This window comes from Corapipo altera, unplaced genomic scaffold (genome assembly GCF_003945725.1).
Source record: "Corapipo altera isolate COAL_440 unplaced genomic scaffold, ASM394572v1 112, whole genome shotgun sequence".
NCBI lineage: Eukaryota > Metazoa > Chordata > Aves > Passeriformes > Pipridae > Corapipo > Corapipo altera.
This window is the reverse complement of record NW_020884899.1, coordinates 6,999,488-7,022,048: the sequence shown is the minus strand read 5'-3', so window position 1 is coordinate 7,022,048 and position 22,561 is coordinate 6,999,488. Positions and strand designations below refer to the sequence as shown.

The following is a 22,561-nucleotide window of genomic DNA, read 5'->3' as shown; positions in this document are numbered from 1 at the left end:
ATTTCTGTTTCACCTTAGAGACTTCTGATTTCTTTGCATGAGATGACAGCTGGTTTGTGCTGATGAATTGCAGCTGTGGGAAATGCGTGCCTGTTGCCATTTTAAACCTGCAGATCAAATACAGAACAGCCTCTTGAGCTAAGGCTCAGTCAAGTAGTCAGTCTCCTAATTTCCCATCAACGTTTTGATTTCAGTGAGGAGCTGGAAGTCAATGTGCTTAGATCTAGGCCTTCATCTCTGCTGCTGAGCTTGAGCCACTCTGGTGGGAGGAGTGAGGTTCTTCGTCTTCCACATGGTGACACTGGGTTGCTCTGTGTCATAAAAGAGCCTCGAAGGCGGATGTGGCAAATACCAGCAGTGAAATCAGTACTGATCCGGGGAGATATGTTTAATCTTTATGATTTTAGCGTGTTATTGCCCAACAGATCACTTCCTGCAGGAGGCAGGCATTTGACCAGGGCTCTAGGGACCAAAACAGTGGAAAAATGTGATGACTGTTGTAGAAGAGGTTACGGTATCCCTCATTTGAGTTCCTGGAGGAACATGGGCAGCCTCTTGCCTTGCCTGCTTTGGGATCAGGAAGCCCTGTGGTTGTAGACCTTTGCAGTTTATCACCTGAAAACACACTAACTTGCCCTCTTTTTATCAACAGAGAGTGAGGTAGAGAATTAAATAACTGACTCTCCCCTGTAGGGACTTTAAACTGTCCTTGGATTGCAAAAGAAAAATTTCAAAACCTTCTTAAAAAATATTTGTCTCCATGGCAAGATCTGTGCAGTTTTCTCTGGCTGTATGTAGCCAGTAATAGTGAAGTTTTACAGCAATAATGCTTGGGTGGTGTTAGCTCCCTGATAAATACCTCGTTTTCATGTTATTGCTGAGCACTGGTGTTGCTCCAAAGTCAGGGAGTATATTCACATTCATTCAGAAACACTGATTCATCAGCACGTGCACACAGACCCTCAAGATTTTATTTTTAATCCCAATTTAATTTCAGCCATCCAGTTTGCCTTGTCTTGGGACTGCCACCAGAATAGGGAGAATGAAATGGCATTTATGTCTCGCCACACATTAGGAATTACTGGTTTTCAGCTCTTCTAGATTTTTTTGGCTTTTGGTTGTTAAAAAAAAAAAATAAATTAAAAACCAACCAGAAAAAAATGCCAAGGTTTCTGTCAAGTACAGGAAGTACCAATATTGTCACTCCTCAGACTCGTGTTGTTTTGTTTCAGATTCAGGTGGATCATGTGGAAAAACTTGCTGCTTACAAATGTATATTGACCACTTTATCACTTATTTTTACTTTCTAACTAACTTTTGAGTAGCGTGTGGCCTAAGATGCATTTTAGAGGAAAAGAGATGGTGAAGGGAAACCTTCTAGTTCTTCATTCTGCATTTGAACCTGCTGGCCTCTCAGATATTATAAGAAAATTACAGTCAGAAGGAGAGAGATTTTGCAATAAAACATTTAATTCCTTCTTGTATTCTGAAGAATTGTCTTTTTTTTTTTTTCCTGATCCTTATTACATAAGTGTTAAGCCTTTAGATAGTAGTATGTGTTTTTATATGTCCCATTCATTATCTTTAGAACAAGATGCAGAGCATAAGAGCTACAGTAGAGAGGGGAAGCTTGGAGTGTGGTGTGTGGTAAATTGGGCACACAGCAGTCAGGCAATAGTGCAGGTTGCGTGTCTAATTCACAGCACACTGGGTTGAAAATGCAGTTCGGTGGATGGTGAAAGTGGCTGTGAAAACTGCCTGGTTAGAGGCAGTTTCTGTTTGGCAATCAAAAATCAGAATATAAAAGAAGACCTTTTAAAGGCTTTCTCTTGGTGACTGCTAAGCAAGCAGTAAAGCATGAGTTGCAACAGAGGTTTTCTGAGCTGTGGTTATTGTGGACTTTAATCAACTCTTTTTGTTGGGGAAACTCTGGAAACCAAATTGCAGGTGTGTCAATATATAACTATAAACAAAATAGTGAAAGACTCCTAAATAGCAAGTAGTAAAAGTGTTTAAACTGAAATAAACGTTTCCTGCTAGGAAGAAGGTGGTTGTACTTAGATGTCTTCCTCAAAGTGACTTTCAAAGTATAAGAAAACTCAAAATAGCCCTTTGCTGAAGAATGTTTTCTTAAAGTAACAGCTAAAAGATGACTTCTTAAGGTCACCCTGGCAATTACGTCCCTACATCTGGTTGTTCAGGTGTGCCCATGCTGTGGGCAGGCTTTGGCTGCTTGAATCAATGCAGGTCTTTCTCCCAGTCTGAATCAGTTGAGCAGTCTCAAGTTTAGGAAGTTTAGTTTGTCTTGGCCATACCATTGTATATTCATGAGAGTAGAGGTGCTTACTAAGATGACAGTGAAATTATAATGCAGACGGGCTGTTTTTGTGATTTCTCTGTTTGTGCCATGCTTGCACTGGGGCTGGCTCTTGAGACACTTTAGTTGGTGGCACTGCAGCACAGGGTTGTCTGAGTTGCCAAGACAACTTTTAGTCCTTGCTGAGCATTGAGTGGCAGCCAGCTGAGAACATTTAGCTGGGTATGTAGGTGTAGAATAAGCTATAGGATAAATGTCAAATGCTGACAACGGAGGAAGCACCGCTATCACTGTGTAATAATCCCTAAATGAAACTGCACAAAGTAGGAGGAATGAATGCTGTGCTTGTTCCAGGCACAGGAACTATTTAAGATCCGTGACTAAGACAGGAGTTGTGGTGCCAGCGTGACTTGCAGAGTGAGATCAATTCAGGGCTTGGTTGTTGTGCACAAACACAGGAGGGACCCTGAGGGCTGACGGTGACCTGCTGATGGAGCTGTCGTTTGTTGAAGATGTCAGGTTTGGGCTGCAGAGTGGGGCAGTGCTCTCAGCACCAACCTGGTCCAATACAGCACTTACACGAGTGTGTGAGTTTATCCTTAGAGATCTTGGAAGTGGCACATTGATTCCCCTGGTGTCCAGGGTCTAAGCTGGCAACTTTGCTGTGTTACTGAGCCACCACCCCTGCCTGGAACTTCAGTGACTGCTGGAGCTTCTCGTGATCCTAGAGACAGACATCAAGGGACAAGGATAGGCTTGGGGCCATAGCCCAGACTTCTGGTGGAGCCACTGCAATGAATGGAATCATGAAATCCAGTTAAAGTTATTTTAGTTCGTTATTCTGTCTTTTTAGGAATATTTTATAAATTTGATCTGAAAAAGAAAAGTCGATGACTGACAAAATAATTATCCCCCTGTGAAACCTCAAACATATGCTCAGTAGTATTCCATTGTTTAATCTGTGCATAATTTTTGTTGATTACATTAAAAATAAAAATCAGTGTTGGATTGGACAATCAAAATTCTAATTTATGTGGGTTTTTTAAACCTTTGATACTCTTTTCTGTGCATGATACTTTAGCTTAAGTAGCCTGTTTCCTTTATAGCATTTCTGTAGATCCTCACTATTTTTTATACACCTCTATTATATCTAAAGATATTTCAAATTTCTATAAAATTTGTGGTTCTATGTGGATAATTTATGTAATTATCACAGTAAATTATGCAAGTTTCCATGCAACTATATAGCAATTCTTATCTGAAGAATTACTATTGTTGCTTTTGGTTTATAACTTCAGTGTCATCTTAACATAATTTCCTTAGTGTGCATTGAAGAAATATTACCCATATCTGTAATTGTCCTTATGCTTTAAGAATAAAGTTAAACATTTAAATTAAAATTAAACATTTTAATGTTTATAAAGCAGAGATACTTATCCTACTTTTATTTATTGATGTTCAGAAGTAGGGTTTTGGTTTAGATTACTTGTAACTTTAAAGTGAACATGACTAATGTGTTATTTTATGCTAACCATGGGTGATGAAGGGATTGATTTCGTGTTCTCTGGGATAGCAGACAGCTCTCTTTTCTTAACTGTCTAGGACCTGCCATTGAGGTTGAAAAAGTAAAACCTGAATCAATTGAGCCTGAACCTGAGGTACAGAAGACCTTCAATGAGGAGGCAAATACATCAACGTACTATCCTGCCCCTGTTCCGGTAATGGACAAGTATATTCTCGAGAATGGAAAGGTATTTTATCTTAAATATAGCATGAATAATTTGCAAATGTCCATCAGGTGATTTTCTTGTGAAATTTTCATGATCTTGGGGGTTTTGCACAGCAGCAGCTTATAGAAGCTTCCTCAGTTTTCGTAAAGATGTGCTATGATGCTGAGAAGAATTGGGAAGTTACACAAATATGAGCAGCATGGAAAAATATGCTCAGTGATGAGAGCACTGAATGCTGTGCAACACAAGGAATATAGTTATTAAATATGCATGCACAAGCAAATTGACTTAATCTTCAATTGGTGACATCCAGAAATACACCAAATATTGACCAAAGTCAGTAACCCTCATTATAAAGTTACATTAGTCTATTTAACCAAAATACTTTTTCCTAAAAGGTTTTTAATGTTTGTAATGTGCTGTAGTCATATTGCAGAGAAGCCCTCATGTTTGTGTTGAAGTGGAGTCCAGGAGGTAATTATGAACCCTGGAAAATGGAATGGGCTCCCTTGAACCTGGTAGGAGCATTGCCACTGAGTTGAGCTGTTGTGGTGCTACTTTCCAGATACTTTATTATAAAGTTGATGGAGTACCATCTAACTCTAGTTTGCCAGAACCTGACTGAGAACTTTTCAGACTTCAGCATGTTTAACACATTGTCTGCTCATCTACCTAGGCCTGCTTTTATAGCTGTTGCCATGATCATTAATTGAACATTATGTTTCTTGTACAAAACTGTATGTCCTTCAGAAATGCCTATGCAGGTCCTGTTTCTTGGTATATATATGCATTTGGAACTATAATCTGAGAACCTTTAAGGAGGAAACATCCATTCCAGCTTTGCCATACAGTGGAATTACTGATGGAGTAGCATGAAATACTGCATTTTCAGATTTGTGTTGAGATTGACTGCACAAGTGTCTGTCCTTCCTGAAGATAAATTCAACATAATTTTTGAGGACAGAATGTATTTGAAAAATAGTAGAATCATGGCAGTTTGACAGGTATTTGCTTCAGGTAGCTTTTCTTGCCTAATATATTTAAATATGTCATTTGCTTGTATATTTTGTGTATATTTGTGCAATGAACACTTAGGGTGCATTACTGTGCGAGTTCGGTTTACCTCCTTCTCTTCCACTTAAGTTCTGTGGGATAGGGCATGTCCTTTAGTATTTGTATGCAGCTTTTCCTGCACCTTTTTTTCATCTGTCAGCTTCTTGGCACTTCTGTTGCTGAAGTTTTCTCTGTCTTTACAGATATTAAATATCTCTTTGATTTTCTTTTTGTAATTTTGGGTCTTCATTTGCCTGTTTACTGGGGCTACAGCCAGCTCAGATACCAGAAATGTGAACTGATATTGTATTTAGAGTGTTGGAGGGTGGTTTTCTTCGGTTTTCCTTATTTATGGCTTTATTTCATTATTCCTTTATTGACATGTACCACTAGAGTAGTTGAAATACTTTTTTTACAAATCCTGCCCTTTGTGGCATCAGATTTGATCTGAGTAGGATTCTTTCAAAGCAGATAAATCTCTTCCCTCCAGAGGGAGGAAAAGACTTACTGAAAAGGAGCCCATGGCATTCATTTAAAGAAAAGAAAGAAGAAGGAAAAAAAATAAAAGAAGAAAAAAAAGAGTTCATCTTCTGAGAGACATTTTAGATCTATTGCAGATGTTAGCACAGTTCCAGTAGTGAGCATTGCTTTGAATTTGCTGTTGTCTCTGTTGCATTGTGCTTGAAGGTTGATCCTGCAGTTGCTGAAATTGGGAGTAAATTTCCCATTGATTTCATCAAGCCAAGAGTCCGGCCCATGGGGCAGCTTTTCCAGCAAGAAGGAAATGTCTTCTGAATCTGGAGTACAGTAAACTTCCTGTAGCTTTGGGATTAATAGGAGACAGTACTGGGGCTGTTGCACAGAGAGGTAAACTGAGACATGGACAGATTAAATTCCTTACCATAACAGTGCTAGAAATAGAAAAAGAGATGTGAGATTTCTGTGACTGTGACTGTCTGTCACATAGTTGCTGTTACCATAGGTGTTTCATACCAGCAATAATTTTTTTAATAAATGAAGCATGTTCAAAGAAGAGATGATCTGTCTAAACCATAAATATTAAAAATACTTCCTGTGACTTGTTCTTTTCTTTTAAGTAACTTCAAGCTAATGAATAATGTAGTAACCTAAGAGACAAAATAATCTTTTGCCAAGGCAAACCCTAATTTTGGCCGAGAGGAATCAGATTTTTGATCAAATACAGCACTCTCTACAACTAATGTAGTACAGACATTCCAAAATTTGGTATGTCACAGCATTCCTAACCTTAGTTATTTTCTGAGTAACTTACAGTTGTTTTTCCAGAAAACTTTTCCAAGATCAAACAAGAAATAAGTGAATTGTGAGCGCAGATCTGCTCACTCCTGATTGAAGTCGTCTTACAAAATATGTAGAGAGTACCAAAAGGGTGAATTTTTTAAAAGCACTTAGGAAGAAGCTCAAAATGGAGAAGGGAAAACAAAAGGGGGTGTTGGTGTTGTGGTTATTACTAGTTTAATTTATGTCCATTACAAGATCTAAATACCATGCAGACTTGTGAAAAGCTTCTTAGAATCCCTTTAGTGTAGAAGATTCTGCAGGAAAGGCAGCTTGCTTTACGGTTTTATGCTTTGAGGAAGGTAGAATTTTCAATTGCTTTTTATAACATAGCTGGTAGCCAAACCATTCATATTACTCTATTTAAGTTTTTAAACAACTAGTTGCTTTTGAAGGATGTCGTTGTAATAAAAAATTTCTTGAGGTTATAGCCCTTATTAATAATTAAAGGCGGTTTCCATTTAAAGGAAAAATGGTATCTGGTTGAATACAGGCAGTAAAATTATGGGTATATAAAATTTTACAGTAGCTTTGTCCAATTTTCTTTGCATTTAATGGGACTTATGTGATACTGTTCAGATCTGTATGGGTAGCAGGCACAGTTTATGTAAAGCCACATGAAAGGAGTAAAACCACAGAAAACTAAGGGCAGAACAGTTAAGGGAAATGGAGTCTCCTGATGCAGTTTTGCAATAGGATTTTGTTCATGGGATTTTTTTTTAATCATTAAGTGGCAGTAAGTTTTTATTAAAGCGTTATAGGAAGGACCTCCATTGGACCAGATCTAATGAAACCTAGATTTTGGATATATAGCAGTCTAATTGATACATATTTTTGGTATGTTGCACTTTTACAGATTATCTGAAAGTAAGTGCAGTGAACTCTGATTGGCAGTTGGGATGCCTTGATCACGCCTTAGCTTGTTATGGATGGTGAGCAAGTGTGTGTCCCACTGAATGAAGTTCATCACCATGTGAACAAAGCTTTCTGTGTGCAGAGGTAGTTCAGGGGTCTGCACTGTACTCCAGGAACTGCAGTATAGACATACCAGGTACAAAATATTCTGGTTCCACACAGGGGCTGCACTTGTGTCAGACCTGTGCTGGTTACCTGTGGAGTTGTTTCCTCGCTGTTGCTGCACAGGGTCATGAATGTCAGGACTATTGGCTCAAACATAGAATGGCATCCTAAGGACAGTCAGTACTCAGATTCTTGTCCTGCATTGATCTTAAGACTGGAGCACTGGGAATCTTGTGCTAGAGACATGGAGTAGCCCTGTGGGAGTCAGTCCAGCACAGTCAGTGCTGAGCAAGGCTAATAAGCAAAACTAGGCTTGAACATCTTCCTTTTGGAGGCTCTACAAAAGCTTTACAATGCATTTCCCAGTACCCATATGTAAGACCAGCACTTGAGCTACAAGCTGACCAAAATGAAAATGTACAAGGCTCCAACAATATCCACCCTCTGGATTATTATAAGAACTTTCGGTTCTTTTAACGCCTTAAGAGAGAGCACAGGAGGAAAGCTGCACACATTTTCTCTTTTACTGGTAAACTTCAGATAATAAGAGTATTTGGCAAAAGTTTAAAGGGTAACAGTCAACCAAAATAAAGCAGTCCACAAAGCACTGACACAGCACATGCTAACCCATTCAACATAGCAAAATCCAGCCCATTTGGTCCTAAGTTACCCAAAATATCAAGAAAGGAGATTAGGAGAAAAAGAAGGAAAGAAAGAGAGAAAAGGGGAATTACAGCTACCACTCCTGGATCCCCGTAGTTGTTCAAACTCTATCTCCTGGACTCCTGTAGCTGGATCTAGGCTGGATCTGTTTGACTGACAGCTGTTCCAGAGTTGCCCAGTGAGTCTCACAGGGGTTGGGCTGTGGGACAGGGCATCACTTTACCTTCCCAAAGTTTGACCTGTCCCTCTCCACACAATGCACCACTTGAGTTCTGAGCCAATAATTAATATAATAATCCAGTGTCTCACACCATATTATCCTGCTTTACCACTTCAGTGAAATATCTCTACTTCCCATGGTTTGGATAATGGGAAGTTTATGATGTTGCAGCAGTGGGTCGTTGCCTGACCACAAAACAGTATTCATCTGGTACATTGATGGCACGGGATAGACACACTTCATGACAGAATTGGAAGCTTTACAAGGCTTCCAAACTCTCTTGGCTTATGTTGAAATTGGAGCTCTCAAAATCCATTCTCCCCTTTCAGTTACTTTAAACAATCAGGCTGAATTTTGCCAACTGGTACAGGATATGACTTAGGAAGTAGTTCCCTCTTTACTGCCTCTGAAATATGCTTTGGGTAAAGTCTGTTTCAGTTGAAGGGAAGTGTTTCATCTTGCTCCTGAATTAGGCTGGTGCAACTGCTTGGTTTATATGCTGTGCATAACTTTATAATACTGGATGTGTTCACTGTTTCCTTCTTCGATCTCTGTTCCTGACCACAGTCTTTCAGGAGACAGGTTATGTGGGGGGGAAAAGTAGTTATTGCCAAAAGGAACTATATTATATATAGAGGTTGACTTGAACTCCCTGACCCACAAAGTTGGAGAAATTTCAGAGTTAGGCAAAGTGGATTTGTTCAGCCCTAATTACTGTTATTATAGTACCTAATATTAATGTTCCTACAGCACTTGGATACTGTTGTGTGCTACATACCATAGATAAGTTGTTATTATTACTACCTTCTAGGTCCATCTTGGCAGTGGAATTTGGGTAGATGAGGAGAAATGGCACCAGCTGCAAGTAACACAAGGAGATTCAAAGTATACAAAAAATCTAGCGGTTATGATTTGGGGAACAGATGTTCTCAAGAACAGAAGTGTCACAGGAGTTGCAACCAAAAAAAAGAAAGATGCCGTTCCCAAGCCACCTCTCTCACCTCACAAATTAAGCATTGTCAGAGGTAGGTTATTTGAAAACTTTTGCTTCCTGCTTTGGAGTTTAACCATTAATCACTGAGTTGAAAGATGCTTCTTTTCAGCTCATTTAAAATTAACTGATTAAAAACTGTAATTCAGACTGCTATTGCATTGTGAAGTGCATACATACCCAGGAAAAGTCAAACACATTGCAATAGCTGTGCACAGTGCAGGCCTTCACAGCTGAAGAGTTGTACATTGACTTCAGTAGGGTTCGAGGGGATCACCATTGCAGGGCAGGACTCTCAGCCTGGAGAACAATATGTTGTTCTAGAATTCATTTTTAACATCATGATTTTTTTTTTTAAATGCATATATTCCTTTTAACAAGACCGAGAGTAGCTTTACCATGTTCTGTCATCCAGAATATAACCGGCTCTGGCATGAGGCACAGAAACCATTATAGCTGTGACTATAAAATACGTGTACCTTCAAAGGCAAGAAAGTATAGCTTTACCCTTTTAAGTGGAGGAAATGGAAATAGTAAAAATTAATTGCTACACTTGAATTGGAATTTGGACAGGAAGTGTAAATCGCTGACCTCATCTGGCAGGGAAAATTGCAATGACACTTTCAGTAACAAGCCTGAGTCCATGTATGTAGTACTTTGAGAGAGAGAAGGCCTTCTCCCTTACTTAAAATAAATGGTGAATTTCAGTCCCTTTGTATCATCACGCCTGTGTTGCATCATTTCTGTCTCTCTTGGTATTTCAGGCTTCTCTTTAAGTTAGAACTGAGTTGGTTCCTCATGAAATACATACTGAAATTGGATTTTTAGGTTTTGTGTCCATACAAAAGTGCAGTAGGGCTGAAAGAAATCTCCCTTTGATTGAGATTCATTATTCTGCATTTCTTGTTCTTAGTTGCTGTGTGCTCTTAACTGTGATCTTGTTAAGAGGTGTTGTATTCTGCCTTCCAAGTACCACGTTTAGGAGTAAGAAATACGATTCCTCTTTGAGTGTGTGCGTGTGTCTATGTCTGTGTTGTGTGGGGAAAAATTGAAAACTTACCTTTGTACTGTCATCTTCCTTAGTTTGTAAGAAATGAGTAAAAGATGTAGATTCTTTTTACTAATCTGCTTCAGGAATATAAGTGGAAGTGGAAGCTGTTCCATGCTGATTTTGTAGTTCTGGCTGGGGCCTTTAGGTGCAATCCTTACCCATGTAGCTGAGTAATGATGTACTGGCCACATAAGGAATCCACTCTGTGGCAGTGGCTGCCCTTGTCAGCTCCAAATGGAGACAGAATTGGTCACCCAGATGCACACTGACAAGCACACAGTAAAAGGGGGTTATTTTTCACTGGCCCATTGCAAACTGTTTTCTGGTTTCCCTGTTGCTCCTCAACACTGCTGGTGAGGTTGCTTCTGTGAGAATTTCCTCTTCTACTTCTGTCAGGGCCACTCTGTTGCTTGAGCCATTTAAATGACAACTTTCTTCTAACTCCCTTTGTTTTGACTATGGTGAGTTTGGGAGTATGCTCCAACAGGTACATGGAGAGAGGCAGATGGGGCCCTTCCTTTCTTTTCTTCCATACCTTTACCCTCACCAGCAATTCAGCTCTTCCCTATTTCCTCCTTTTTCTATGTTTTCTGTCATACTTTTACTTTCAGCCTCAACCCTCATTTGAATTCTGCTGTTACATACCCTGGTTTTCCATGTTCCTCTTTCCAGTGTTTCTTTCACCTTGTCTTTGGTTCCCATTTTGTTAGACTCAAGCCTGTCCAGTCTCCTCTTGGACCAGTTAAACTGCTTGACCAATGTTTTAGGTGGCAGGCTTCCTACATTAGTGGGACTGGGTAGCTCATAACCATGAGTTTCCATGTTGTCGTGTCCTTTGCATTTGCGTCAGTGTTAGCAGGACTTGCCCCACTGTGGAGAAGAAAACAAAGTGAAAAAATTACTACCAAGTGGAAAAATAGGTGAAGTGTGAGGAAGTTCAGGTTTCCATAGCCAGTGATTTGGATCAGGCATAACAGAAAGAAGTGAAACTCCCTGTTAGTCTTTGAGGTTTACTTGAATCTTTGGTCCATTCAGCAATACGAAGGGGTGTCTGTATGCTCCTCTAAAGCCAAAAGACAAGGAGTAGAAACCCCAAATCACTCTTTGGAGCCCCTAGGCCAGCATCCTTATATGAGTACTAAACTACTACTGTACCCCCTCATAGAAATGGAAGAGATGGAAGAAGAAAAACTGTGATGATCATGGATCACTCTGGGTCACACTGACTTTAACAATTACAGCTGATGAACGAGTTCGGTCAAGTGATTCTTTGCTTGACCTTGTGGCTAAACAAATAACACAGCCTGTCTCTCACTGGGAGTTCACCTTACGAGGTGTATCTACCACAACCTGGGAGTGTTCCTGAGGTTGTTGCAGGGCAAGCTTATGACCTGCAAACACACTGGGTTTCTTCAGATTCTCAGTGACGTGCCTCTTCTTAGGTGTTACGTTCCTAACCATGGTTTACTGATGATCAGCATTCCAGCTATCAGGCTGTGTGCCAATTAATTTCACTTACTTTATATTCACTACGTCTTACAACATAAAATTCACATTGCTTTAGATGTTCTCATCATTCTGTGGACACAGACTAACTTATTTAAAATAGGTTTTTGAACGACAGCATTAGCTGTTAATGTGTCTGATATCTCTATGGCTTCTTAAAAATCCCCACTGTGTAGTATGTAATAAAGAAATGATAAAAAGTATGATGCATGAGCACTGTTATAAACCTTGTTAATGCAAAATAACCTTTTATAAAACTTCTCAGAGGTTTCCAAATGAACTGCAAGGCGTGCATAGTACTTAATTTTCGTAACTTTTTAATATGGTGCATTAGAAATGTTGTAAACCATGTTAATTAAGCAATAATCTCTATGGCTTTCTGTATATGAAGCAATAAATGGTTAGTGGAATAGATCACTAGGCAAAGCAGAACAGAGTTGGTTTAACCAATCTGGGAAGTCTACACAACAGAATACATCATTCTGGTTATGAAAACAAAAAAAAAAACCTCAAACCTGCCTGTCATAAGGAGTTGTGTGTGTTGTACCACTTCAGATTTTAGTAACCTCTGCAGGATTCTGGCACCAAACTACCAACTCTGTGAAGAAAAATTGTCTCAGCTTTCACTGCCCTCATGGCTTTTGCAGTTATTACTGTTGCTTGCTTTTTGTATTCCAATTAAGTTCACAAAGTGTGTTGTTCAAGGAGCAAGGAGATGGCTCTTGTCCTGAATAATCTACTAATAAAAGCAAGATATGCCCAGGAACAGGGCATCCAATAAAGACACAGACGTTAAAGAATGTGGGACAGATTTAAAAAGTAAAACAAATGGGTTAAAGTGTTCTCCCACTGGTTACTGCTTCTCCTCCTAACTAGTATTGTTTACATACTCTCCTAAAGGTGTGAAGGTAGGAGTGGCTCACCGGGAACTGTAGATAAGAACAGTTCTGATGAGACAGTTCCCCTGGGAAAAGACTAAATCTGATGTGGAGATACAGGAAAATACAAGAGTTAAGCAGGCAAGACTGACACTGTAAAAGGTTGGGGTTAGCCTTGTTTCTGTATAGAAGGCCTATTAATGTAGTCACAGCATAACTGGAAGTTTGTCATGCCAAAGATTCAAGCCTGGTGAAAAATGTTGAGTTTAACAAGATAGCCAGTGAATCAAGGAAAGCTTCTCTTGTCTTGCAACAAATATATACTGTGCTTCCTCAGTGCTGTCTCTTGTGTAGTTAGCCCAGCTCAGGGCTATAATATTTTCTAAAAATATCCTAATGACTCTTTTCTTTTTTTTTTTTCTCCTCAGAATGTTTGTACGATAGAATAGCACAAGAAACTGTGGATGAAACTGAAATTGCACAGAGACTCTCCAAAGTCAACAAGTACATCTGTGAAAAAATCATGGATATCAATAAATCATGTAAAAATGAAGAAAGGAGGGAAATTGCAAAGTACAATTTGCAATAAACTTTGGATTTTTAATAAAGTCTTAGTGTTTTACTTAAGTGTTGTTTTTTGATTTGTGTGGCGTTTTTGCTGATGGCAGAAGCTGACTTGAAGCGTTGCTCTCTTCCTATAACTGATTCATTTTTTGAACGGTTCTGTCATGGTGTAAACTGCTTTTAAATAATGTAAGATATACTGTAAGTTCACTCACAATGAAAAATGAATTTTCAAAGGTTTTTTCCAGTGAGTTGCAGTTTGTTACCAGCAGTTCTGTACATAGGTTGTAATTCTGCAAACACCGACCCGTTTGGCCTACGTTTAGTTTTACTGGAGTTGGCGGATCTCAACTGCAGTAAAGATCTGCTTAGAAGGAAGAACTGTACAAAATCCACTTTGCTATTGAAAAGGGGCTGATTGTATTTTAATAAGTGTTTTTCTGAACTGAAATTTTAATCGTTTGTTTTTAGAAATCTTTGTTTTGATCTCTAACAATATATTTGATCAAAAACACAGAAAGAACTCTTCTTTTTCACTTATTATCTTGTAGGTAGATCACCATTGCCGTCACAGTTAAAAAAAAAAAAATACAACCAATAAACAACAAAGAACTCAAAGCTGTAAGTTGTAAAATCATGATAATTTATTTTAATAAATAAATCTAAAAGTACTTCTTTTTTGGGCACCAAGACATTTTTCAGATTTCTGGTTGTGGTACAAAGCTCTTCAGTGTGTCCATATTACTGTTCTTGAAACACTCTCTTTTTACTGTATTTGTATTTTCAAAGCATTTAAAAATTGCCACACTTGTGGCAAGATTATGTACAATAGAAAATTTAGTACCGTTTTGTCTGGGTCCATAATTTAATAAATGGACACTTTTAGTACAAATTTAAATTAAAAATAAAAATAATTTTCTACATTGAAGTTAGACTTGCAATGCAAAGTTATGAGGAATAATTTGTCATTTGAATTATGTCTTATCGTCTGTAAGTGAAAGAAAATAGCCTGAATTCTTTTCTCATTAAGGATTTAGAGATAACTTAAGGTCTGGATTGATGAATTTTTAGGATTTGTTATATTAGTGATATTGGTTAACCTTTAATGTATTTTACACATACAAGTGTGATTATTTACTTTTCAGGCTCCTGTTCCTGAGTTATCAGCATTTGTTTCTTTTCTCCTACTGCAATTCTGCTTTCTGTAGTCTTGAAAGACTTACTATTTTTCATCATCTTCCTGTAGCACTGGTTTATTCTAATGTGAAGCCTATTTCAGTGTCCTGTAAATGTGGATAATTTGGAAAGGAACAGGCTGCCAGGGAAGTGGTGGACCCACCATCCCTGGAAGTATTTCAATGGTGGGTAGACCTGGCACTTGGGGACATGGTGTAGTGGTGGAATTGGCAGTGCTGGGTTAATAGTTGGACTTGATGATCTCAAAGGTATTTTCCAACCTAAATGATTCTGTAATTCTTTGAAGGGCTAGGGTGGGTGGAAGCAAAAGGGGAGGAGAGGAGGAGGCATGTTAGAACTGCAGTGCCTTTTTTGGAATAGAAGAAGAAAAACACCAGGTTGTTTCTCTCTGTACATCACCTGCACTTAAATGATGTCTTAATTCAGGGTGTATTTGTTTTATGCTTCCTAAAGTCCAATTTCCTGATTGCCTTGTACCAGTCTAATGCCACGCTGCCAAACAGGTACACCCCACTTTCACTGCTCTGTGTCCCTGCATTCCTGTCCCTTCCCTTAAACTGGTGCTTGTGCAGATGAGCCAGATCTCACTGATTTCCAAGGTTTGTTTCATAAGAGCTGGTGCCAACAGGATGGAGCCTGGGAGCTTTCATGGCAAGGGACAGGAAGAGCAGGAGTGTCTTTTTACGGTGTCTTACGTGTGCCCTGAAATTGCATTTAACAGCCCAGCTTGTCTCCTGTTAATATCAAAAGTGTTCTTAGGTAGTGTTTAATGAAGTGCATAAATGTTTATGCTTCCTAATTTGGGATGCTAAATAGCAAATTAGTGTTTATAATGTCGGTGCATGTATCCCTTTATTAATTAAAGAACAAAATAGAGATAACATTGAAGAAACATTTAAACAGCAAGTTCCCACTTTTCAAGCAGACTTGTGAATGTACTTTTTCTTTTTTTAAGGTGATACTAAGGCACTTTTTTTTAAAAGTGATACTAGTTTGGGGGAAAATGTTCATAATTTCCTCAGTCTTTTATGGCTTTAGTACTAATGTGTTCCCATTGTAACAGATTCTTTAATGAGAAGATCATGCTGTACTTCTTAGAAGATAAGCCTATTTGAGACAGCATTTTATGAAACCTGGAAAAAGCAGATTAGAATTTAATTAGAGTTAGGACTCCAGCCTGGCCCCAAAAATCAGAGGTGGTAATTCTTTGTGCAAAACCAGCACCATCTTTCTAAGGCTTCTCCTTGACAGGCTTGTCCCATCAGATGTTAATGCTGCATATTGCTGAAGAATTTAAATGTTCTCCTTGGAGAAGGTGTCTTGGAAGTCTTCATTAATTTTTTCATGGAGTTTTTATCAGCCAAGCTTGGTTTTTATCAGAGTTCAGCAGAGGTATTTGGGTGGCAAAAAAAGTTCACTTCCTTTGAAGCGAAATGTCGTTGGGGGCTAATAAATGTGTCCTTTGGACTGGGCAGCTGGCATTTAATGGGAGCATCACCTGATGCCTTGTTGAGTTATGTTAAAAGAATAGGACATATTGAAGGTAAAACACCTCTTTATTGTATTGTAACTTGAACTGAATCTTTGGATGGCTGGAAATAGGTTCTTACTAATAATAAGCCATTTTTGCACCCTGTGGTGGAATGGCATCGTGGGGGGCTCTGCAGTGGGTAATGGGTGTGTGAAGAACATCTTTATGCTTCTGTTTGGTCATTACTCCTGTCTTTCCCCACTATGAACCCGTCTGAAGATACTTGCCATCCTTCCCAGTGTGTCTGTTGCAAGTAGGGAAATAAACTACAGTTCCTTGTTCCGGCAATACTCAGGAAAAATAGGAACTTTAATGGGGTGTGCTTTTCTGCATTGCAATACTGATGTATAAATTAACTGTGAATTTAATTTCATTTTCCTATACTGCATTTATGGCCGGGGCTGTTCTTGTTGGTACATTAATTCTTCCATAATTGTGCCTGCCTGTACATAATTTGCTTTGTTCATAGTGCGTCTGCCGTGAGTCTGCCATAGGAAACTTTATAGAAAACAGCACCTACTAACTTTTTCCTACTCTGTCTGAGCTTCATACCTGTACATCATGGGAAAGGGGAGAGAATTTTGACATAAAATGAAGTAGGTTTTATTACAGCCTGTAATATCCCTCGTTCATCATTCTAAGGTTTGTGCTGTGCCATTACCTCATACTGTAAACCTGGATTTGTAAGGATCAGAAAAACACAGATTTAAGAGGAAGTGATTTTTTGTGCTGGGAGATCAATGCATGCTGTTTACTTTTTTTCTAATCAAAGAAGGAAGAAGGTATTACTGTTATATGAATAATCTGATCTTCTGTTGCCACACATTGCTGCTGTAATTTGTGATATTCATGACCTGATCTATATTAAAATGCCTCTGGCACACTTGCAAGGAAGCAAGATTAGAGTTAACAAAAAGGGCTTTATTTTCTATTAATGATTTTATAAGGGATATGAGCTATTATATTAAAGGAAAGAATCCTACCAGGGACTTTTAATACCTGAGTCAAGATGTCTAGCAACTCAAAAAAAGAAAGCTAGTATGTATTAGAGAGGAAAAACATTGTTAGGTTCTGCTGTTCAGAACCGGTTTGGATTTAGTGATGCTTGATAGAGATGGGAGATTTTTTTTTTTTTTTTTTTGAACAACCAGGCTAAAATATTTATTTAGTTATGTGCAAGCTGAACTCTTAAGTAGGAAATTTAAGGTTGCATTTGTTAGCTCTTGAGCATGGCTGTCAAAAGCAGGTACATTCTCCCTGCAGGAGGGCAGTTCTTTGCACTCTACCTTTGATGATGTATCTGATAGATTACTTGGATGCTGCTTTTGTTGTCTTAAGCAGAGATTATTGTCCTCTTGAAAGCTTTAAGCAGCAATAAATTGAACTTTTTTGGATTTGGTGAAATTGTAAAGGTAACTCTACTTCATACTTCCAGAATCTATAGACTTTTAAAAATTCAGGCTAAGTGCAGGTCATTGTTAAAATGATACAGTCTTAATACAAAACCTCAAAGGAGCGAGAATTTTCTAAATTGGGAACATTCTGTATTAGCTGTAGCTTCACTGTGCATTAGCTGTGTTCATAGCTCTTGAGAAACCCGAATTTGCCCAGTTTCAGAGAGGAAAAGCAAGGTCATGTCACATGGAGCTGTACTGAGGATTGTTCCCATATTCCATCAGTTTGGGGTGAGAATAACCACTCCTCAGAAGGAGACAAAGAGGCAACTTGTGCTTCTTCAGAAGGAGGTGGTGGTTTTCTCCACACCCTTGAGAACATTTGTCATTCTGTGAGTGCCTTTAGTCCCGGATTGATGAAGTCATAACATCAATTGCTCAGACTTTATTGGTGTCATTTTTTTCATCGTAACAGTGTGGAACTGTGAAGTGATTCATACACCACCGAGGCAATAAAAATGTTATGAAGTGCAATCATTGCATGTTTCATGCTCAATAGCTAATTTTTAATTTCACCATCTTGGACATTTTTTCATCCCCTCCGGGTTCCTAAATAGGAAAGGAGAATCATTTGGACTTGGAAAACAGGAAGAGTGATTCAAAAAGAAATTAATTTATGTGGTTGTTCATTTGTTTTACTTTTGCAATTATTTCTGCTGTTTGTGTCTGAACAATAATTGTCATTCCGTGCATCAGATACCCACTTGTTCTGCAGTGAAATCACAGTCCTGTGTTTGTGACATCATTTGTTTACCATAAAGAGGAAAAGACCTCACCTATGGCATCATATGAAGTTGCATTATGGCTCAATCAGAATAAAGGCTAAAGTGAGTCTGGGTGAAGAGGAAGAAGCTGAGCCTAAAGGATTTTTTTTCTGTGCTGCCTTCTGGCTAGAAAACATCTTCCTACAAAGGAAATAATTTCCTCCACTTTTAGCAGAATATCAACTTTATGTTCTTTGTTTATTGATAGTAAAACCTTAATGGAACTGAAGTCTTTATGAATATATATGTTTATTGCATCGGGCTATTGACTTTCATGCTAAATTTTGGTCTTTAGTGGTTTGAAATTAAAGAGTCACAGAAAATTTCCTGAACCACCCAAGAGAGGGGGAGGCTGGGGGTGACTTACCTTTTATTGTACTAGAGCAATTGCTAAAAGTCCTGTGAAACAGAAGATAAGAGATGTTGGTGCTTGCGTGTCCTTTACAGTTAGCATGAGCTTTCATGCTTTTGGAGTGGAGAAGGATGCAGGTTTCATGGGATAGGCTGATTATCAGAAGTATTGGCTGTGATCATCCTTTGGTGTTCACCCTGCTGAACGTGGAGGATGTACTGGGACAGCAGCAGAGGGAATATGCCTTGATAGTTCCATATCACACTGGTACCAGCCACTTCCACAGGGGAGACAGATGATAAAACTTACAAGGGAGAATTTCATATTCTTTTTTTAATATTCAAATATATCTTTAATGTCTTCCCAAAATGTTTATATAACTCTTACTGAATTGTAGTTTAGCTAAAAAAAAATGTACTTTCATGTGTCTTCTGTTTTTCTTGTATTAGCAGAGTATCAGTTTTACAGGAGTTTTCTTTCTCCATGTTTAAGTTGGGGTGTTAACCCATTGATACCTGAAAAAAGTCCATTTGGGCATTTTGGATTTGTGAGCCAGATGAACTATGGTTTTCCCTTTCCATATGTAATCCTCTGCAGGATTTATGGAAGTACCTTTAGAGAATAATTCTTAAAATGTGTAGGATGGGAGGTAGATGGAGCAAAGCATCTGCCTCCAAGTTAATGTTCTGTGCTTTCATTTCTTTAAGAGTCTTAGATTATGAAAAACTAAAACTCTGTAAAGTAGGATTTTGCATTTTTTTCCTGCATTGTATATTAAAATTCTTTGACACTTGCTGGTTTCTTTGCGTTTGCAAGGACACTTTCACCTTCCAGGACCAAGTTCTGCATCTCACTGTAAATCCTTACAGGAATAAGCAATCGAGGGTGTAGAATTTGGGGCTAAGCAAGGCTGAAGGTGATGTGACATCATCTCTGCTTTGGAGGACAGTGCAAGGAGTCACCCACCATACATATCCAGCTCATCCAACTAAGGTTGTTATTGCCACATTGGTAAACATATGCAGCTTCCACTCTCTGTGACTTTCCTAAACTTATAAGGGAGCTGAGATCCCCTGTGCCACAGCCAAATGTGGAGGGGGACCCTGTGTCTGATGGTGCAGGAATCCAAGGAAGAGCTTGTAAAGGGGTCACGTAGGCCTTTTCCCCTTCACACAGAGAATTAGCACGTGCAATTCGGATGAAGTCAGTAGCCAAACAGCAAAATCTCAAGCAGTTTAACTGGCATTTAAGGTTTCAATCAATGAGAAATTTTATTAATTAAGAAAGTTCAATCACTCTTTAACGTGCCCAGAATTTAACCTTTAACAAGTAGCATAATCAGCATTTTCTTCTGCAGCCAGGGACCTCTACCTAGTGCACTTACACAGCTGTATGAGTACAGATGTGATATATTGTTATTCTGTATAAATCTGTCTATGCCATGTAAATCCACACCTCAGTAATGTTCCTGTTGTTACCCAGCCCTGCCTGTTTTCCTGGTATTCCTTTTTCTTTGCTGTTACCTCTGCAAATGGGAGTCTGTCCTCTGTGCTTGCCTTAGAGGTACGAGGCAGGAGTGTTTCACGATTCCTGCCTTGCAAATTGTCAGCAGGGTTCTGAAGAGAAATACCTGCTTGTTATTCCTGGAGATAAATGACATAGAGCTGGAGCATTTCCTTGGGAGATCTGGTAGCGCTGCTGTCACTGTAAGGCAGACTTTGCTATTCAGGGACTTCACAGAATTTTCTTCTTACCCCGCCGAAGCACAGATTGTAGCAAAGAAAATTTTACTCTTACATGAAGGCCTCAATGTGGTAATATGGAATAAGTAAATCTTTCAGCCAGTATCTCTTTAAAACATTTAATTCTCAAAACAGAGGTTCCCCTGGTTTTTCAGACATGCAGTGGCTTGGAAGTTCCCCACTTAATTGCAGCACTGAGGTGAGTGGTGGGAAGCATTAGGCACTTTGAGAGGTTATCCTGATCTATGACTTTAATATGCCTTCTGCTACTTCCTTTTCCCATTCACTGCATGAAAAGCAGTCACCTGTTGAGCACAGGAAGAAAGAGCCATTTCAAGATTCTGTGACCTAAGTGTGGTTCTTGGGAAGGACATTTTTAGCTGTGGGGTTACAGCCCTAAAGGTGTGCAGGCTGTGGTGCATCTGCTGGTGGGCCGTTCGAGGAGGTGGTGTGGGTCCTGCAGAACACATCAGGAAACTTCTCTCAGTTCCTCCTTTGAGGAGTAACCTTGGCTGGACCACAGCAATGCTGCCCAGAAAAACAGCCTTGAAAAAGTATCAAAGTGTTAAGTCTATCTTTTCCTTGAGTAGTTTATTCCAGTGGTTAGTTACTGTTGCTGCTCAACTTGTGCCTTATTTCTCTGTGAATTTTTCCGTGTCAACTTCGTATTCCTGGTTCTTGATTTGTCTGTCTTAATATCTTCCCTCAGTATTCCTCCAGCTCATGAACACCTTGATAGACTGAGTGCCTTCAGTCTCCTGCTACACATTTTCTATGTCATGAGTCATTATTGTAATATTTTTCCTTTATGTCTACCCAAATTCATTTTAGTTTTATGGAATTATTTTCTATGGAGGAGTTCTTGATATTCTCTTCACTCTTGTATTTGGTTTAGTTAATGTGATACAGTCTCGTGTTTTAGGACTCATGTCACTTAGAATATTATATACAATAGTAATTCATTTTGTGGGGCGACCTTAATTTACTTTTGTAGAAAAAAACCCTGACATTTAATTGATTCTTAACCAATTGATGTCCCAGTGCATTTCCCTTTTTACTGTATTATTAAGTATAGCTCTGTCCTGAAAATATTATTCTTCGGATGAGTGTTTATGTCTAATACACTTTCCTCTTTGACCTGGTACTTTACATGTGCCAGAGATGAGACAGAGCACGTTGCTCCTCCTTGCCAAACTGCTTATTCAGGTATTCACAGCTCAGCCAGGCAGGTGGGTGATGGTGTGGAACTGGGCTCCAAAGAGCAGCAGAGTTTCACAGAAAATAGGACACTGAAGTAATAAAACTTAGGAGAAAGGGAAGCCACAGCCATTTTACTACTGTAAAATGTATCTTCAAGATACAGACTTTCCTTGGTTGAGGATGCCTATGGATTGCCAGAGAGTGGTGAAGAGATATTACCATTATGTTGTGATATATTCTCATGGTCAGGTATCCTTAGAGAGAGACATCAACTTTTGTAGAATTATTTCATTCTGGAGCCTCCAACCAAATCCCATAAAGGAGTCAGACCTGATGGAAGAGCTTGCTATACATCAGCCCTTGCTGTGTCTACTATGATAAATTAAAGGTTGCTCTGGATAGGACTTACATATATTTTGTTTGACCATTCCTGCTAAATGATTAATATCCTCTCTTAACCTCAGAGATAAGATGAGGAACTGCCAAGTTCTTCCACTGAGATGGTTTAATGAAAATTGTTCTTTGCCAGAATTTTGAAGGTCAAAACCGACTTAAATATGTAAACAGACATTCCATCAAGGTAAAGCAAAAAAACTTGTAATTAATCTTTTTTAAAGAAGTCGCTTCCTTCCTTTGAGAATTTCAAACAGTGCCAGACAAGGTTCTTCTACATTTCCTTCATCATCTCCCTGAAGATTCCCTGTTAATTAACTTAGTCATTTATAAATGTTATGAAATCATGTTATTGACTTATTTCTATTTGTAAAGGCACCAGGAAATTTGTGTACTGCACCTTTTGAAAAGTAATTAATGTTTCACCTCTTAAATGCCTATTGATATTTTTGTGTTTCATATTGATTTGAAATTAATATCTCTGCCAGTTTAAAGCTCACACGCTGGTTTGTCCAGCTTTCAAAGAATGGGTAGGACAGCATCGTTGAGCTTATCCAGTTAAAATGATGACACTCATCTGATGACCTCAAGAGAAAAATACCTGCAAAGTTCTGCCCA

General features: G+C 38.8%; 1 protein-coding gene across 3 annotated transcripts in view; it reads left to right on the top strand.

The window, feature by feature from the left end:
* Positions 1–22,561, top strand: part of LOC113949901 (BEN domain-containing protein 5-like) — a 910,469-nt gene that overhangs the window by 561,388 nt on the left and 326,520 nt on the right. For 2 of the 3 annotated variants that reach the window (XM_027649029.1, XM_027649028.1), the window contains exons 4-6: positions 3,920–4,068; positions 9,132–9,345; positions 13,175–13,373. The exons of the other annotated variant lie outside the window; for it this stretch is intronic. In XM_027649029.1, coding sequence (XP_027504830.1) covers positions 3,920–4,068; positions 9,132–9,345; positions 13,175–13,335 — 524 coding nt within the window. In that variant the 3' untranslated portion in view covers positions 13,336–13,373. Of the gene's footprint in view, positions 1–3,919; positions 4,069–9,131; positions 9,346–13,174; positions 13,374–22,561 lie in introns of those variants that run through there. 3 annotated transcript variants of the gene reach the window in all.